Source organism: Ambystoma mexicanum, chromosome 2q (assembly GCF_040938575.1).
Source record: "Ambystoma mexicanum isolate Mex_15411 chromosome 2q, UKY_AmexF1_1, whole genome shotgun sequence".
NCBI lineage: Eukaryota > Metazoa > Chordata > Amphibia > Caudata > Ambystomatidae > Ambystoma > Ambystoma mexicanum.
Window position 1 is genome coordinate 8,885,948 of NC_090924.1, and position 20,093 is coordinate 8,906,040.

Here is a 20,093-nt window from a genome sequence, read left to right on the forward strand (position 1 = left end):
GTCTCGCTTCTGTGTGTGTGACACAATGAATGAGACAGCCCACCTGAAACTGACATGAATGCAGTGTGACGTGCTGAAAGGCTGGGTGCTTGCCCCAATCCACATTCCTTGTTATGGGTGTCTGGGTGGAAGTGAATGGCCTAAATGCCTGTGAGCCTGCTTGGCTACCTGCCTGCATGAATGTCCTTCTGTGTGATTGGCTGACTGAGCCTGGCTCAGCCAAAGTGAAGGAGGGGAAGATGTGTATATCTGGGACCTCTCACCAATTTGTCCAGAAGCTGAAGGCGAAACTTGAAGCTCATCCTTGAAGCCCAGCTGTAAGAAGAAGATTGCTGCTGCATTTCCTTTGATGTAATCTAAATGCTGTTGGGTCTGTCGAGGACTGACCCAAGAGAGAATCTAGCTAGGAGACCTCTTCCCAAGCTACGAGGGACCATTGTGCAAAACTGCTGTTCTTCATTGAGGCACCCTGGAAGCCAATTCTGTGAGTCTGACGGCCAGAGAAGGGGTCCACTGAGAATCCTGAAGAGAGCACCTGGACATCGGGGATCATCAAAGTCCCTTGGCGTCTACTGGGGTTCGGAAGATTTTTATGATAGCTGGAACCCAAGTTGAATCATGTCGCCGGAAGCAGGGACACCTTTATGCCATGCTGTTTGATGCCCAGAGCTGAGAAAGCTACATTTTTGCGTAATAACATTTGTCAAAAGGCTCCCTTGCCATCACCGTCAACCACTTTGTCCCGCCAGAGAAAGTTGAGGTCGCCAGCCGCCGGCCGCCAAGGATAGTCCGTTGGTAGGTTTCCCGTCACCAGAAGCCGACAAAGACATCTCGAGGACACTGACAGAGTAAAGATCCGAGGTCCAGCTGGTGGTCGAGTCCCGATCGCCAAAGCTATCCTGAGGAATGTGCTGCGGCTGCAGCACCGACAGGCCAGAGGACCGCTGAAGCAACTCCCGACACCCGACGCCCGCTGCCGGGTCTGCGTCCATCACTGCCGAAGGTCTTTTAGGTCCACCGAGTCTTATTTGCAGCACCGAACACTTTGCATCAAGGTTTACTGCATGCCTTATCTTCTCAGACTTCCATGATCAATCGTTGAGGAGCACCACGAAGGTCGAAGCTGCAGCATCACTGCAAGTGTTCCACTTTTCCTCGAAGTTCTCGACGCCTAGTGACTCCTGCTTGAAAGGGAGTCCACCCTCGAAGGATACCGTTGACGAACCGTCAAAGAAACTCTTCCACCTCAGGTATATTGGGGTGGTTGAACTTTTCAGGTTGCCCAGGTGGGGGCATCCTCATTCAGAATTGTGCATCTATATCCAAAGAAAGCATTCTGCCATTGCTTGACTTTAACCTGCCTTCCTTCCTTATCATCTATGCTGATACACGTTACTGAATGATTTGCATGCTCTATTATAACTGCCAGCAGTTGATGCATTTTAAAGGAATCTAAAGTCTAGTGTGGTACCACATATAATTGTTTAGATTTGTCCTTATGGAATTACCAGAGTACCAAGTGTATTATTGAATTGTGTATATATCTCTGAACCTTATACTTATATAAATAATTGTGTTAGCACATAACATAGTGTGTGGACATCCCTTTGTGGGGGCTTGGGGACTCACTGTATTTAAGACTCAGCCTGCATCACCTCCTGAGAGCTTAAGCCTTGGTTGCTCATCCATATCTACCATATAGAGAACTTTGGCTGGGGTGCTCTGTGCCTCTACTCTGCCATATAGAGGGCAGAAGTACAGATACCCCCCCAGTCTCTACACCTGACCTGCGCAAATGACCCCTTGCTGAACTTGGAATGTGTTCTACATTTCAGAAATGTATGCCTTTCTGTGTTCCCATTGAGCTTTCCTACCCTCCTCTTCCATTCCGTACAAGCGTGTTCTATTAAAAAAAAAAAAGGAAAATCACCTACCTTCCACAAAACTGATGGTGACCTTATGAAAAATATGTTTTTTTGTTTTCACTCAACCTGTTCTTGAAAGCTTGGAAAATGGCAAATTCAGAACTGCAAACCATTTGTTCCTAGCTTTTACAAGAAAAAGAACACAGGCTTCTTTGTATATCGTTTTATTGGCATTTTCTGAAAAAACACAAAATGTGGCCACTTTTTTGTTACTTTCTTACACCCCATACAACAAATGACTAATCCTTGGTGGCGTTATGACTCCCTACATGTGGGAAGAAAAGGGTGCAAATGTGGCCGGGATATCACTTGTAACAAAAAGGTTACAAGAGATTGAATGTGACATACCGAAATGTTCAAAAAAAAGGGCTCAGCACTGGGAGCGAAAACCCTCAGCAGTGGGGTTAAGCACTGCAATTTTGACAATTGCTCTACGGAAGTTGCACTTTGGTCGCAGATAATTGCAGGAAGTGAGTCTTCGGGATTACAGAAGAAGTTACTGCAAAAAATAAAATCATTAGAAAAAATTCTTATGCTGGCCCGCACGGACATGGCCATCGACATGCAGGAAGAGGCCATGGATACAATCAATATATCACAAACAAATCTGGCGCCAGTGTGTCCAATGCATGAAGTGGAAAAACAAACATATGCAGAGCAACAAAAGTGTAATAGATGTATATGAGTTTTCCCTTGAAGGGCAATGTCTGGCCATAGGTGACTTGTGTGATGCATTTGGTGGAGAAAACCTTTTCCAGTCAGTGTGCCGAAATGTCAAATATGGACAGTGTGCAAGTGACACAAGAAGATCCTGGAGGAACCCAGGGCCCCTCGACCAGAAAACAGAAGATCACTGGCACCAAGACTAAGAAGGTCACCAGAGAGAAATCAAATATCTTCGCACAGGCCGCCAAAGTCAACAGGACGACATTGAGAATTAAGACAAACAACTAACTCAGAAGAATACAAAAGGAGATCAATGTGATACGATACCTGGAGTCATCACCAAAGCACCAAGAGAACTCAGGGCCATCATCTAGCAGAGTGTCATGAAATGCTCTACGCATCCAGCTGTACGTTATAATGTTCATTCATTATCAGGCACGGGTAATGCATCAAGTGGCAGTATGGTGATTTCGCATGTACATCGTAATTGTAAAATGCTTACTTCTGCCAAGTGCAAGGGGATCCGATCACGGATCTTCATGACGGGTCGTGCTAGACTAATCGAACCTTGGAGGTTGCCATGGAAATTGGCTGCCTCCATACGTTCATGGTGCACATCACGTGCTACCCCTCGATCACGTGACAATGTCATCCAATAAGAGCGCAGTTATTCTGGTGTTCAGTGGTTCTGATTTTCAAATCACGGAAGTGCCTTGTTCCTGCTACTTTTGTTTATTGGATTTTCTGAATGCCGACCTCTGTATTTCCCACAGACTGCCTCGTCTCCAACCCTTTGTAATTTTGCCTGTTGCCGAACTCGGACTACCTTGTACTTCCATCCGCCTTCTAATTTTGACTCTGTTTGCTATCTTGGTTTTCAATCTGGATTGTTCAAAGGACTTCGCCTGGATTAGGTTTTGCCATTGGAATTGCTCGCCTGTGAACTGACTGGTACTCTGCTGGGATAGCTTGGATTACCCTTGGATTTTTTGGTTGCCCAGATTATGGTGTATGGTGGCTCAGAAAATTGCACACAGTGGGACTGCGGACAATGTGCATAGCATGAGGCCTCCGCGTGCCGGCGGGTCTGGTGACCCCATTGGGAACTAGAGACTGGGTCACCGCAGTTTAGGCGTCTGCATGCCGTCATGATAGCCTGATATTCTGAGATGCCATCACCAGATTTCTTTTGATCTTGTGTCCAGTGGTAAATCCTGTTTGCAATTGTTCAATTATCCTTTGTGGTTTTGTCAAGGTATTAACGGGTCCTTTTTTATTTGTCGCAGGAACACCTTTACACCACAGCTGTTTGCCTTCTGGGTTATCTACTTCCTGAAAGACTATCTTTCGTGTCCTCTAGTGAGTCTGTTTGCCTTTTTACATTGTATTTGTCTGCCTCATGCCAACTAGGTATTCATTGCTTGCTTGCTATTCCTTGTTGTAGCTCACGACTGACCTTTCACCACTGTCCTTTAATGAATGACATCCGGTGGGATTCAGGAAGACGCTTCAACCAGCCGCTGGTGTTCCTTTATTCCTGCTAATTGACTCCTCTGCGTGTTTTATCACCCAGAGGGGTACATTGGTCAGAAGAACTCGTCGACTACTCTACGTGAGCTACTTTGGTGTTGATGGGTTCTGACACAGAGACAGGAAGAGAGGATATGTCCATGCCATAGGAAACAGAACAGCCATAGAATACAGCCCCACACTATTGCTACAGGTGAATGGCAGTTCCCGAAGGTTTCCAATAGACACGGAGGCCACCGTAAACATCATGAACAAAGAGACATACGCAGGATTGAAACACACTGCCAAGTTGCGAACACCTGACATTGACAGTTACCCATATGGGTTGAAAATGACACTCTGATGCAAGGGGATGTTCCAAACTACATGCTCTTGTAAAACCAAGGCAACAAACAGACAATATATGTTGTCAAAGGAGATGCATTCTCAGTTTTAAATCTCCAATGCACATGGGATTAGTGCACATCATGTATCCACTCATGTCAGCATTCACATCAGGCCCAAAGGACATGGTCAAGAAAATATATCCCACACTATTCCCTCAGTATCTCCAAAAGTGCCTGTACCCAAGAAAGAAAATAGTGGAAAAATGTGTATATCTGTGGACATGCATATCCCAAACCGAGCCATAGAGAGAGAAAGACACCTGTCACCGAGGATGACAGACATGATACATGTATTGCATGGAGCCAAAATATTATCAAAGCTGGACCTAAACGAAGGATATCACCAGCTGGAGTTGCATCCAAACTCCTGTTACAACTTACATCACTACATTTATAACACATTTAGGATTATTTAGATACAAATGGCTCAGTAGACGAAATATTTCAAAATGAAATCCATCATGTCATACGTCCTATCATACAGTGCCTCAACGACAGTGACAATATTTTGGTGTTTCGGGCTACCCAAGAAGATCATGACGACGCCCTACAGTGTGTGAGTATGGCAGTAGAAGATGCTCACTTAACCCTTTAATGCTGACAAGTGCGAATTCAGCAAATCTACACTGACATTTTTAGGGCATACCTTTACCAGCCATGGCCTCCAGCCTGAGCCAGAAAAATTACAGGCGCTGGCCACAGCATGTACCCCTACATCCATGGTCGTTTCAAGGGATGGCCAGTAACTGTACCAGGTATATTCAAGATTTTGCATCTGTTAGTACACCATTACAATTACTCACTGGCTCTGGACAGGAATTTAGATGGTCTCAGGAGTGCAATGATGCTGTCAAAAAAATCAAGAATCGCATCTTGTCAGTCATATGTATGGCGTTATTATGACTCAGACCTGGAAACCAACCTCACACTGGATGCCAGCCCTATAGGGTTAGGGGCTATCCTTGCTCAGTTCAAACCTGGTTCCTCATCGCCATAGAACATTGTATCGTATGCCAGTTGGAGTCTGTCAAACACAGAGTGCACAAAATCACAGCCAGAGAAAGAAATCTTAGCTGTAGTGTGGGCATGCAAACACTACCATCTGTTTCTACCTGGAAAGAGATTTACGATAATCCTTGATCATCAAGACCTCAAAACGATCTACAGCAAGCCTAATGCAAGAATGCTGCTGAGAATTTCACGGTGGGGTCTCCGTCTCCAAAAATATACATTTTGACTAAATCTACAAGCCAGGAAAAGACAATAATCCTGCTGATTTTCTATCAATGCATCCCCTTCTGGCATTAGAGCATGCACACACATTTAAGGCTGATTAATACATCAACTACATTCTACATAATGCCCTCCCAAAGGCTATGGACATTACATCCATTGTGAATGAGTCGAAAAAATGACAGTCTCATAGTAAAAATAAAACAAAGGGTACTGTCCAGGAGGTGGTGAGTTCCCAACAGCCCTGAAGAAGTAATCTCAGAAAAACCAATGGAAAATGGTGCAAATGTTTGCACTTATGAAAGATGAACTGTCTATATTCCTGCAAAGGTCTTCTCATGAAAGAAAATAGGATCATCATTCTGCTGTTGCTACAAGGTAAATTCATAGAACTTGCATATGCTGAACACAGGGGCATAGTGACCACCAAAAGATTACTGAGGGCAAAGGTGTGGTTTTTCAAGATGGACATGGAAATATAGGCGGTCCTTGAGAAGTGCATCATTTGCAAATCAGTGGCACCCAGAACACTCCCTGAACCACTGAGGATGACATCTCTGCCTTTAAGAGTGTGGCACGATGTGGTGGTTGATTTGATTGGACCTCTCTCAAATGGAAAATGTGTACTCGTGGCAAATGTCAAGATATTCAGAAGTACAGATGGTGTCACCAACAGCGACTCAGGTGGTTATTCCTGCTATGGACACTACGTTTGCGGACTATGAATTCCAACTGGTGTAAAATCCGATAATGCTGCTCCATTTAGTAGCCATGAATGCACCCTGTTTGCTGAGCATAAAGATGTATGGCCAGCATTAAAAGAACCCTGCAGATATGTAGCATCATAAATGGTCATTAATGCAATCTATTTGTACTTTATTGAGAGACTAATGGAACACCCCGCTCAGTACCACTGAGGTATGTCATCAGAAGTCATGTTGAATCGACAAATGTGTACCTGATTGCCACAAGTGTCTGAGAGGCAGATGGAAAGAGAAGTAGCTCAGTGAGCAAGGCAAGCTGATGAGAGCAATACATGAATGTAAAGGCAAATGCAGATGGCAGGAGACGTGCCAAATAATCAGAGCTTCATGTTGGTGATTGCGTACTTCAAACACAGTCACAAAAGGACATGCCCGCTTTGAGTCCCAGTCCATTAACCGTGACGGATGTGAAAGGTTACAGGATCTCAGCAGGATGGTAGGGTTTACACCGTCACTAGAAACTCGTCCATTTTTAGGAAGATATCGGATGACGTGACAACAGCTTATTATAGGAAGGTGTGGAGGCAACATTATGAGGAATAAAGAAAGAAGAAAGACGTACCAACTGCATACTGTGTGTCATCTTCATTATAGCGTATGCCTAAATGCTGCTGGCAGGTGTTGGGGGTCTCAGGATGCCCCCATGCGTGCCCGTGAGCCCCTCCACCCACAGACCTCACGCAGGACACGTCCGTGTGTTTTGGGCTCCCCGGTCGCTCTAACGCGGCCGGGCACGCCCCGTTTATTTAAGCCGCACGCGGCGACGTGCAACGTCACGCCGCCGCGTGCGCATACCCTCACGGGGCAACGCCACACTCCTCCTTTTTCCGGGAGGAACAACAATAACAGACACTTCTAGATATTGCACTGCACACAAAACAATAATTGAAAACTCAGAGCCCATGCCCCTTTAATGTCAGCCACCCGAGTCCCCTCACTCCGGAACACAATCAATCGGTCCCAGCACATAGTCCCCGAGGTAGGCAGGTTTCCCTCGCCCAGCCCTCTGGGGGTACCTCCCTCCTACCTCCGCCGCAGGACTTCCTTTGGTTCCAGTCCCTCGATCTGGCGACCCCGAGAGTTCCCCCCGGGGGGTGTCTTCATCCGGGAGGTCCGTCTCATCCGGGTCCGGCGGGAGTTCGGCTCGAGAGTCACCCAGCTTCTTAAAGAAACTCACATTCCGAGTGACGGCCGATTTCCCATCCGAGGCCGTCAACATTGACCCTTTTACTGCAACCACATCCAGTGGCTCCGGTTCATACGGGAGCGAGAGCTTGCCATGAGGATGCCGGTTCCGGATCAGCACTTCGTCACCCGGTTCCAGCCGCTGTGGACGGAGACCTCGCCGGATATTTTCTTGGAGTGTCCTTATCTGTCGCTCCGCATCCACCCGTTGATCGTCTATCACGCCGGGCTCTTTTTCTCGTACCTCCAGCAGGAGGCCTCGGGGGCATCGTCGGAATAAGACTTCCGCCGGGGCAACCCCCGTCGAGGCGTGTGGGGTGGTGCGGTATACCCTCAGGAATTGGTATAGTGCCCGCTGGAGGGGCTGGCCCTGCCCTTGGGCTATTCTGAATGTTTTATTCAGTGTTCTCATCAGCCGCTCTGCGTCCCCGTTCGCACGGGGCCACAGCGGGGAGACCTTCCTGTGTGTCACTCCGCAGCTCTCCAGGAACTCCGAGAACCGTGCACTGTGGAATGGGGACCCATTGTCCGAACATAGGGTTACTGGAAACCCATGGGTGGCAAAGATCTTCTCCACTGCTCCCACCACGTGCTCAAACGCCACTGACTCGACGAACTCTACCTCGGGGTATCGGGAGTATTCATCCACAATGGCCAGGAAGTCGGTGCCCACAGCTGTGGATCCAAAGTCCGCATGTACGATCTCCCACGGCCGGGTCCCTCATGGCATTACCTCGATCTCAGGCTCCCGCTGGACCGGGGAGGCCGCCTGGCACCACACGCAGGCCGCCACGAAGTCGTCCACCTTCCTTGCTAGCTCTGGAAACCACACCTTCAGCCTCAGTCTCGCCTTCGTCTTGGCGGCTCCTTGGTGTCCCTGGTGTGCCAGATTGATGACCTCATTGACTTTGGAGCCCGGCACCACCAGGCGATCGCCCCGCAGCAGAAGGCCTGACTCCGAGAAGGACAGCTCGTCCTTCACTTTCCAGAGTTGCTCGAGGGTCACTTTGGCCTCTTGAGTGCGCCCCGCCACCAGCTCCAGCACGGATTTCCAGGATCCCGATCGCATTGAGCTTCTCAATATGCGGAAACACTCGTCGTTGGCCGCGGCAGCCTCCAGTTCGGGTAGCGGCATTGCGTTGGGAGTGGCACCCTCTACCACCATTCTGATGTGGTCGTCGGCTTCCTCGGCGCAGGAGTCTCGCACTGATCCTCCACCACCTTCCGGGTGTCGGGACAGGTAGTCAGCCGCATTGTTGGCACCCGGCCGGTAGATCAGGGTGACGCCATATTCCAAGAGGGCAAGCATCCACCTCTCGATTCTGGCCGGCGGCTTCGATGATGATCCAGCCATTATCGGGAGCAGTGGCTCATGGTCCGTCACCACCGTTACAGGACTTCCCAGCACATACAGCCGAAAATGCCGACAGCCCCAGAGGACGGCCAGAGCTTCGCGCTCTATCTGGGAGTATCTCTGTTCGGTTTCGGAGAGGGCTCTACTGGCGTAGGCCACAGGTCTGATTCCTCCATCTCGGCCCACTTGAGTGAGCACAGCTCCCAGGCCGAACGGGCTCGCGTCCACCACAATTTCAGACTCAAGGGCCGGGTCAAAGAAGGCCACGGTATCATCTGCTGTCAGGGCGCCCTTGATGTCCTCGAACGCCGACTGCTCCAACGGGCCCCACTGCCAGGCTGTATCCTTCTTTGTCAGGGCCCTGAGTGGCTCCGACCTCGAGGCCAGGTTCCGGATGAAGCGCCCGCAGTATGTCACCATACCCAGGAAGCTTCGCACGTCCGATGCCGACTCAGGCGGTCGCGCTGTCTTGATGTCACGGACCTTCTTCGGGTCCGGCGATACACCGCCCTCCTTGAATATGAACCCAAAGAACTCAATGGTCGGGCGGAGGAACTCGCATTTGTCTTTGTGGAGGGTGAGCCCCAGCGACTGCAGCCTCTCGAGGGTCTTTGCAAGACGTTTCAGATGGTCCAGCTCAGTCTTGGCGAAGACCAGAATATCGTCACTAATGTTGAGGACGCCCTCCAGATCTGCGAGGGCGCCTCGAATTATGTTTTGAAACACTTCGGCTGCTGATGATACTCCGAAGCTCAGCCGCTTGTATCGATAGAGCCCCCTGTGAGTAGTGAAGGTCGTGATGTAGCGGGACTCTGGGTGGAGGACGACTTGATGGTATCCGGCTCGTAGGTCCAACTTGGAGAAGAACCTGGCCCCCTGCACTTCTGCAATTATGTCATCAATGGTCGGGGTCAAGTGCCGTTCTCTCCTGATGGCCTTGTTGGGCAACCTCATGTCCACGCAGATCCGGACAGAGTCCGGCTGTTTCGGTTTCCTCGCCACTACTATGGGGGACACCCAGGGTGTCGGGCCCTCCACCTTCTCGATTATGTCCAGGTTCACCAGGTTGTCTAGTTCCTTGTCAACCTGGTCCCTCAGATGAAAAGGGATCCTCCTATGTTTCAGAGCCACCGGCTGCACCGACTCATCAATGTGGAGCCTCACCGGGTCACCATTCATTCTCCCAATCCCCTTAAAGATGGCAGCATACTTGTCCAGCAGGTCGTTTATGTCCTCTAGGTAGACTGAGTATGCGAAACTCACGATGCCAAGAGCCTCCGCTGCCGCACAACTCAACAGGGTGTTGCTGCTCACTGGAGTCACGTAGAAGCGGGCCTTGATCATGGACCCGTCATGCTCCACCTTTGCAACGAACGCACCGTCCAGTGGCAAGGGCTCCCGCCCCCCAAATGCAAAGATGCGGGCTCTCTGCGTCGCCAGACTCGGTGGTGGTTTGAGCGCGGCATAATGTCCTCTCGCCATTACATTGACTGATGCCCCAGTGTCGACCAGCACCGGGACAGGCGAGCAGTTCACCTCCACGACGCATCTCGGCTGTCTCCTGCTCCTCCCTTTTAGGACTTCCACGCTGGAGATGAAGAAAATGTTTTCCTCGTCCTCCTCCTCAGCTTCCTCCGCCGGCGCATCCTCTTCCGCCTGTGCCACCTGAGCTACATTGGGCGGGCGATTCTGGCGAGGAGTCCACAGTCGAGGTTGCCCTCTCGGAATCAGTACAGGTAGGGTCGCCCTGCACACCCTCGAGAAATGGTCGGGTATCCCGCAGCGTCCACAGATCTTCCCCATTGCCACACACTCAGATGAGTGGGGGAGGTCATAGCCACAATTTTGGCATGATTCCACGGGTTTTCCTGCTCTGTCCCTGGGAGCACCACCGGGCCTTCGCACCCCTCTGCCGCCCCGCCAGACGGTGCACACCTCTTCCGGCCGCGCGGCGCGGGATCCTGCTTCCATTTTGTTGGCACGGGCCTCGGCCACCTCATGACACCGCCCCAGCTACAGGATGCGGGGTAAGGTGAGGCCGGGCTCTCTCAGGACCTGCCGCCTCAGTTTGCCCGATGAACAAGCCTGGATTAGCATGGTCCGTATCATGTCCTCCGCATCCCCCCATGCACACCCTTGGGAGAGACGGCGCAGGCGACCATAGAAGGTGTCGAGAGTCTCATCCTCCTTTTGCCTGGCCGACAGCATGACAAATCTCTCGTAATCCACGTTGGCAAGGGGAATGAAGTGTGCGAGGAGAGCGGCTTTGGCTTGGTCGTAGGAGTTGTCCACCGGAGTCAGTGATTCAAATATCTCTTGGACGGCGACTCCGGCTGAATATAACATAGTAGCCACCATACTATCATTGTCCGTCACCTGGGCGGCCCGGAAATACATGTCCAGACGTCCGATCCATCTTCTCCACCGGGGGCCCAGGCTGGATGGGGGACCTGCAGTGTCAAATTCTGGAATGGGCTGCAGGGCCGCTTGCGCCCTGGCCTGGGCCATGGCCAGAGGGGGTTGTTGAGCGGCACCTACCGCGAGGGGATTCTGCCGAAATAGATCTGCCAAGCCTTCGTCCTGTGAATCCTCCGAGGTCGTGGCAGCCGCACCCTCCAGGGCGCCGATATCACTCATAGGCCCAAGCGCACAGGCACCCTCGTTCCGGTCCTGAGGGCCGCAACTTGGACCTCTCCCCACACTGCCACCACCCTCGTGATGATGAAGGGGTTAAAGAAGCTTTCTCGAGCCGGAGGTTCCAAAAATTGAGCTTGAAAGTTGGAGTGGGCTGAGAAGGCCCAGCCACCTCAGTCCGTCTCCCAGCTACTACACGACGTCAGAGACCCAAAAATAGCCAAAACATCAAAACCCAGGCATGGGCCTGCAGGTTAGGCTGCTCGCAGTCAGCATATCCAAAAATTTGGCTCGGATCACCTTCCGACTCCAAACCGGAGCTCCTGGAAGTTCCGCAGCCACATGTGCAAAATGGCCGCCAGCCGCGTGTATGGTCCGTGGCCACGGCGTAAGACGAAACATCCGCGGATGTTCCGACGTATGGAAAAAATTCTCCCGGATAACTCTCACCGCCGGGCCCGGGCATCCAGAACACTCGTCCCCACTGTTGGGGGTCTCAGGATGCCCCCGTGCGTGCCCGTGAGCCCCTCCACCCACAGACCTCACGCAGGACACGTCCGTTTGTTTCGGGCTCCCCGGTCGCTCTAACGCGGCCGGGCACGCCCCGTTTATTTAAGCCGCACTCGGCGACGTGCAACGTCACGCCGCCGCGTGCGCATACCCTCACGGGGCAACGCCACAGCAGGTTGGGAGCTAAATACATAACAGCCCTATGTTTGAATTCCCTTACAAGCATCCACGACTTGCAACTTAGTGAGTGGCATCAGTTATGGCTGCGAACCAGTTGTTAATTGATTTGGAATGGGTGTGTTTGATTGGGTTTTGGCAGATTATGCTCTACTCTAATTGTAAATGCTTAAACCTGATTGCCTGTAAGGGAATCAGGTCTTGTGGCTTTCCTCATTACACTTGTTTGTGATGTTGGGTGTGATGTCGGGAAACTCCGTTGCTGCGGGGGCCTGGCAAGGTGCATGGGACTGCTTAGGCCTGAGGCCGCAGTATGGTGCTAATAAAACCACGACCACTCTCTTCACTGCATAAACCAGGACTGGCGCCAAAACGCCAGTTCTGCTGATTCCTTTATTTTCTGGCTCCCGCCCCCTGACATCACATTGGGGTGCTGTAGGAACTGGTTGTCAGATCTGCAAATAAAGCCCACCTAGGTTAAAGATGGCAGCAGCTAGCAGAGACAGATTTATTTATTTATAAATGTACAAAAATGGACACGGACACTGAAAGAGTATCCCCGTCTTGAGAAATTGGCCCTCCTGCCCCCCCTCCCCGAGTCTAGAGTTGTCCTTGCTTTGTAGGGTTTTACACAATGAGAAACATACAATAGATGGTAAGATACATTTAGTCACTTACATACAACCAGTACGTTTCTAGTGGAACATCCCTTGACCCTGCATACTTGTCCACTGCAACATAACTCCTGCTTGTACAATTCCATTTTCCGCTACCATGTGACACCGCCTCCGCTCATGGGAGGTTGCTCCACCATATCTGTCAATCACTACCTGGTAAGTTATGTCCCACGTGAAATTCTCTCCAGTTCTTATGTAAAGACTGAGACTCACCTTCATGTGCGACGGTTCTATCATCTGCATCATTGGGTGTGGCTATGGTCTGATCAAGGGATTGACCCACAGCCGCACAGCCCCTCGGTTTTACATGATTCTTGCCAACCCATCGTAGCTTCTCATAGCTCATTTGCATTATATTATTAATCATGTGTGCAGTGCCGGCCTGGTTGGGTTGAGTTCAACGCTCATTTGAAAACATAAAATATTCACTCAGTATTCACATAATTTTGGCTGATTAGGACTGCTGCGGCTAAGTATCCCTTATGAAGGATTCCCTGCTGTATGTAGTGTCTGGTGATCACTCTAACATCCTGATGTCTGTTGTCAGGTATTTGTGCTAGATCTCTGTGCTAATGGCTGATTGATATGGGGGTGTATCTGTTTGGGCTTTTAAGAATTGTTGAGTATTGGATTTTATTGCTGATATCAGTCACTCCCATAGCGGGAAGCAACATCTGTGCCGCATCTTGGGCGAAGATTCTCGCCATCTTTATTGGAACCAGACCGCGTGGCCCCTCCAGCATGGCCGCCAAGTGAGGTGGTCGCATCAGCTGTTCCAGGCTGATGCCGCCTTGCCTGATTGGGTGGCTTTCTTCACTTCTGCGCATGAGCCCACAGAGCTGCCAGACGATTGCACGCCCCCTCAAAGGGCCTCATCTAAGGGCCAGTTCCCTCCCTGTCTGACCCTGTCTTGTCCTGGTCAGGCTGCGGGGGCCCTCCACTCATCCTAACATCCCGGCAAACATTTGATGACTTGCAACGTTGCATGCTCACACACCGTGTAAGCAGGCTCTCCTTCTGACTGAGGGCCTCACAAACCCCCTGCCCTCATCTGGCACCTATCCTCAACATCTCCTACCAAGCACTGCTTCAGGTGCCTCCCACTAACTCTAGCTGACTTACGGGCTACTCTTCTTCTGGTCAGCGTCCCTGAGAACTCCCACCTCTACTACAGCACATGTAATGCGGACCTCCAAACTTAAGTACTCTTTTAGGCCTTGTGCTCTGATGTCTGTCGGCCTGCCTAGGTCCACTTAGCACCTGTACCTGTTATATTTTGCCTTGCCTCTTACTCTGCACAACCTCCATTGTGTGCTTCATTGAAATGTCTTGCCTGATAGTTTTCTATTGCTTCTAAATACTTTGTACTAAATATGATTGTATGTGTACTTTCCATCTATGCATCCACCATTCTATGCTGCTCGTTAGTGCTCTCTGCAAAAGTCGAATCTAGGTGTGCTTCCAGCTGTGCATTCACATTTCTGTGCTGATTTTTAGTCCTCTCTGCAAAAGTCGATTTTAAGAGTGCTTTCTAATTTGTAAATACCTGTAAAACTGGGAATTTCCAGTGTGCTCATTGTTTTTGTCTGCCTGGCCACCTGGTGAGATTCCAATGTGCATAGTGCTTCTGATCCTTTCCCCTTTTTCCTCTGAATCCCCCTCTCATCCCTGACCCATGGTGCTTTCCGTCTCCCCTATCTTTTCTAACTGCTTCTCCATCACATATCGTCCCTCTCTCACAAATTCTGGAAGGAAGAAACTAAAAAAGGCACTTCTTACGTCCAACCCTGGTCGCCCATTGCAGTCACCTACATCAATGCTTCCTCTGGACAGACTATCACTGACATTCTCTTTGCTGTTCCTTCTTCTAAACTATGGACGCCCCATATGGTCTCTGTCTTCTCCCCTTTCTCCTCCTCACTCATTACTGGTGGCACTAGATGGGAAGTGCTCTTGGCTCACCTCGCATCGTCCAAATGCGCCATTCATGTCTATCACAATGGCACTATCATGGCCCAGCGCTCTCAGCCAAACCTGTGATTTCCTGATAGGCATCTTCCATCTCTCTTCAACTTCCCCCCTCACCTACCACCCCTCCATCCCTCATCCACTTCCCTTCCCCCCAGTGTTGTACCCCACCCCTGTGCTCCCCCCACCCAATTATTTAAAGAGGGAAACCAGCCCTACTTAGCTACCCTCAATTCTCGCTCTGCTATCAAACACTCCTCTGCCATCTGTCACCTCCTTGAAGACCTTGACATCCTTGCTCTCACCGAGACATGGTTGAAGGCCAGTTGCGTCACTGCTTTTGACACTCTTCTCCCTGAGAGCTACAAGATTATGTCCTATCCCAGGTCCTCCTGGCCTGGTGGTGGAGCAGCTCTGATCTTCACTGAGTACGTTCCTGCCTCCCTCATCCCCACTCAAACCTACTCATCCTTTGAAAGCCTAGTCTGCAAGCTTTCTGTCTCGCCTACCTTTTTTCTTACTCTCGCTACCATCTACAGCCCCCCCCCATCCTTCCTCCCTCTTCGTCTCAGAACAGACGGACCTATCCTCCTCTCTTCTTGCCTCGTCCTCCAAATGTATCTTCCTTAGGGACTTTAGTATCCATCTGGACAATCCAGATGTTGCTACTGTTCTCTTTTGCAACCTCTGCAACACTCTCTTCCTCACTATCCTTCCCTCTGACCCAAACCACTCTGCCGGACTCACCTTGGATGCTCTCATCTCAACTGAAATCCCTCTCTCTAACCCTCTTACCACCCCTCTCTCTTGGTCTGACCACTCTTTCCTCTCTTCCCACCTTCACCTCCCCTGTGCCCTGATGATGCCTTCGCCCGCACTGCCAGTCGCATTCTCTGTCATTCGACTGATGAAGTGTATGTCAGTCGCTGCATTTTCCTCCTCCTTCATCCCTCCTCCTCCCCCTTTACTGGTCTCTCCTTCTGAATCTGTTCTTGCTGACCTCCATCTCTCCATCTCTAACACCCCGGACATCCTTGCCCCTGTCATGGGGTCTGCATGAAGCAAGGAGTTTGCCAATCCTGTGGCAGTCTCTACCTCCTCTCTCGCTTCCCAGGTCCCCTGTACGCCCCTGGCTTCTCACTTCATCTCTAAAACCCAGGACATCCTGTCCACCCTCTCAGCTTCTCCTCCTTATCCCTCCAGTCTGTCCCTGCAGCCACCCCCCTCTCCCTTCTCTGCCTTTCCTCTCTCCTCCTCTGACAAGGTTTCTAGACAAGTCTGATCTATGAAAACCTCATCAAAACAGGTTCTTCCCTGTTCTTCCAAAGCCATCAAGGGCCACATTGACACCCTTTGTTAACGCTGCCACAACTCTTTTGCCTCTGGAACCTTCCCCTCCACCCTGAAGCACTCTCTTGTGCACTCTCTTCTCAAGAAACCCTCAGCCGACCCCTCCCTTCCGGCTAATTATCACCCAATCTCTATCCCTCCTTTCCTGGGTAGACTCCTGGAAAAGCTGGCCATCTTCCAGCTTAATCTTCACACTGAATCAGTTGGTTGTCTTCATGACCATCTGTCTGGCTTCAGAGCAGCCAGAAGCATTGGCACTCCTCTCCTGAACATTCATGAAGACCTGCTCTCTAACATTGATTCTAATCTCCCCTCTGTCCTCATCCTACTTGATCTCTCCTCTGCCTTTGACATGGTCAACCACGCCATCCTGCTCAACCGGCTCTGTGATAACTTGGGTATCACTGATCAGGCTCTGGTCTGGGGGACTTCTTTCCTCACTGACGGACCCTCCCAGGTCCAATTTGGGTCCTTCCACTCCTCTATCTCTCCCTCCACCTGTGGTGTTCCCCAGGGGTTTAAACTTTCTCCCTGGTTGTTAAACGAATACCTGGCACCTCTCGCCCACCTCATTGCTGCCCCCTCCCCAAACTTCCAGTGCTATGTGGATGATACTAAGCTCGCCTTCAGGCTCCTCTCAGCCACCTCTTCTCCTTCTCTCATCCCTGACTGTCTGTCTGCAATCCAGGAGTAGTGCGCCGCCAAAGATCTCTGCCTGAATGCCAGTAAGGCAGAGATCCTCCTAATCGGCACCCCTCTACCCCTCTTTCCCTCCATTCTCTGGCTGGCCTCCCTTGGCCCTCTTCCCCCTCCCACATGTAAGGCTAAGAACCTCAGATTTACCTTTGACTCCACACTCTCCTTCTCTCCTCACATTTCCGACATCTCTAAGAAGTCAAATTACCAACTGCACCTCCTCAGAGGTATTCTTCTCTTCCGTTCCTTCCCCCAGAAGCTCAGTGTCTCCAGAGCTCTGGTTCTCTCTAGGCTAGACTACTGCAACAGCCTTTTTTTTAAATCTACCCACCTCTACTCTCCATCCTTTGCAACTCATGCAGAACAGGATTGCAAGTCTTGTCCTTGGCCTTAAGCCCAGGGATCGTATCTCTCCAGCACTGAAATCTCACCATTGGCTCCTAGTTACTGCAAGGATCAAATTCAAGGCCCTTTACATTGTCCACAAGCCTTCTGGAGCCTGGGACCACACTACCTCCAACTCTCTCTTTCTAAATAGCTGCCTTCTCGAGCTCTTTGCTCCTCCACCTCCAACTCTCTGAGGGTCATTCACTTTTCCAAGCAAAGAGTTGGGGGCAGATCTCTTTTTGCAGCTGGGGCCTCCCTCTGGAACAGCCTCCCTGCCTCTCTGAAACATGAGCAGAACCATCTCTTATTCCGGAAGTAACCCAAGACCTTTCTCTTTGCTTCTGCTTTCTCTCTTCCTCTCCCTTGCTGATCACCTGCCTGATCCATGCACTGGTCACCTGGTTACCCACTGAATTCGGGCCCAGGTCCCTGCCTGTCCTGCTGCAACCAGGTCCGTGTCTATAGAGCCTGCAATCCCACATTGCCTCTTTTCTCCCTTGCACTTGTGGTCTGGATCTGTAACCCTACAGTCCCCTCTCTTGCACTTATTCTCCACCCGTTGGCTGCCCTTATGAGTACCCGCACTTGCCACCTGTTGGCTGGACTGTTGTTTCTCCTTTGTCTTGCACTTCTCCATCCTCCCCTTCCCATGGCACTTCTCCCCTCCCCTCTTCCCTGCCCTTGCGCTATCTGATTAACACAGGGCCTAGTAAGATCGTGGTTTTTTCCTCCTTTTTGTGTCCCCCTCCTTGCTTTCTCACACCTAGAAACACTTGTGTACGGGCGCGTTATAAATGCCATATCATATCATATTATATCATAACGCAGTGCAACACAGGTTTTAATCCCGATCCCCTGCTTATAAAACACTCATTGTTATTAAATGCATCATAAAAGAATAATTATAATTAGGTCATACGGTCTGCTTAAACATGTACGTACACCCTGCCCTTAGTCGGCTTTATAACACATCAACCCTGTTTAATCAATCACACAATCACATTCTGAATATTCATTTAGAATAACAAATGTCTATATCATCTGTACCTGTGATTGTATTCTACAGATCCTGTTTGTTTTTATTGACACAAGTGGGGAGCATGCTGAAGTCCTGCAATACTTCGGCCTGAGCAACGAGGACGTGCCCACCATTCGATTCATCAATATAGAGACTGCACGGAAGTTTGCCATGCCAGGAACAGACCTCACCACAGCAGCAGTAACAGGCTTCTGTCAAAATGTGCTGACCGGGAAAATCAAGGTGGGAACTTTCACAATAGTCTCCCAAATATTACCTTTTTTGAAACAACTCCCATTTTTGTCTTTGTCTGTGTATGTCTTTAACTAGCACATTATTCACATTGTGCATAGGTTCTAGCTGCTCAGAACAAACGATAATAATCTCTAGCTGTACTAAGCATATGATCAGTGATGGTGCCAGTAACCGACTTTAGGGAACTGAAGTCCTCCCAAAATGAGGATGTTGCAGACAGAAAACAGCACTCTGCAATGAGCTCAGCCGAGTGTAATTGGGAAAGAAGAGCTGCACCAAGAGCCTATCAAACCTCTCACCTTAACAAGCAGCAGAAATAAACATTTAGTGGCAGAGGGCATATCAATTTAGCCCTCAGTATGAAAGTAAACATTTAACTGCTCTGCTCTGCTTTTTGATGACTCAGACCGCCCAACAATTACAATCTGTGCTTGAAACCTAATAGCTTCAACACTGAGGTGGAAGATTGATGTAAAGGACCAAATAGACTGAAGGTCTAGTTCAGACTAGTTTATCTTGTGTTGATCAACGTTTAACATAAAGGCCACAAATACCGTTCCGGATGAGATATGTTTGCTTGTTATGTTGGGACCTGCAATCACCTCACACCACCATGAGAAGTTAGCCTGTTTGATTCCCAGTGTTGACAGTTGCTGGTGTGCCCCTCTGGCCCTGTGAACCCACCCAGCAAACAGAACACACGCAACACAGTGTTCTCTGTCCGGGCTCCACAGTCGCACTGGCGATCCGTGGCATGCCCAATTTAGTCTGTACAAACATGGCTGAGTTGCAGGCACCATGCTCCTCCTTTTTGATAACAAACAAATACAACAGGAGGCACACATATATGATTTCAAAATTCCACTGCAAACTTAACAACACCACTTTGTTTGCTTCCCTCCTAGGCCCACAAGTTTACGATCAGCCCGTAGACCGGGCACACCAGTTCAGAGGTCCAAAACATAATCACTGAGATGGGCAGGCTTCCCCTCCCCGCCCTCTGGGGATACCTCCTGCCCGTCTCCCTGATCGGGCTCTCCTCACCTGCCTCCCCTCGACTTAAGGGACTTGGCCACGGCCCTCGTCTGGTACCTTGACACAGTCACTTCGCAGGCTACCATGTCCATGGGACTAGGCTCATAATTTAGTGACAGTTTGCCTTGTGGATGCCGGTTCTTCTCTAGTTCTGGGAATCGCTGATGGGTACAGAGTCCTCTTCTGACGTTTTCTCCTTCTGTCCCGCTCCACCTGAGCATGGTCAATCACGGCTGGTTCTCGCTCCCTCATTTCAGGTATTAACCCCCTCGGACACTGTCAAAACATTGCTTCCGCTGGTGCCACTCCAGTTGATGCATGAGGGGTGGCCCTATACTCCCTC

General features: G+C 50.1%; 1 protein-coding gene across 1 annotated transcript in view; it reads left to right on the forward strand.

Moving 5' to 3' along the window:
• Positions 1-20,093, forward strand: part of PDIA2 (protein disulfide isomerase family A member 2) — a 771,139-nt gene that overhangs the window by 381,672 nt on the left and 369,374 nt on the right. The window contains exon 7 of the mRNA XM_069646771.1: positions 18,509-18,703. Within this exon, the coding sequence (XP_069502872.1) occupies positions 18,509-18,703 (195 nt within the window). The remainder of the gene's footprint in view (positions 1-18,508; positions 18,704-20,093) is intronic.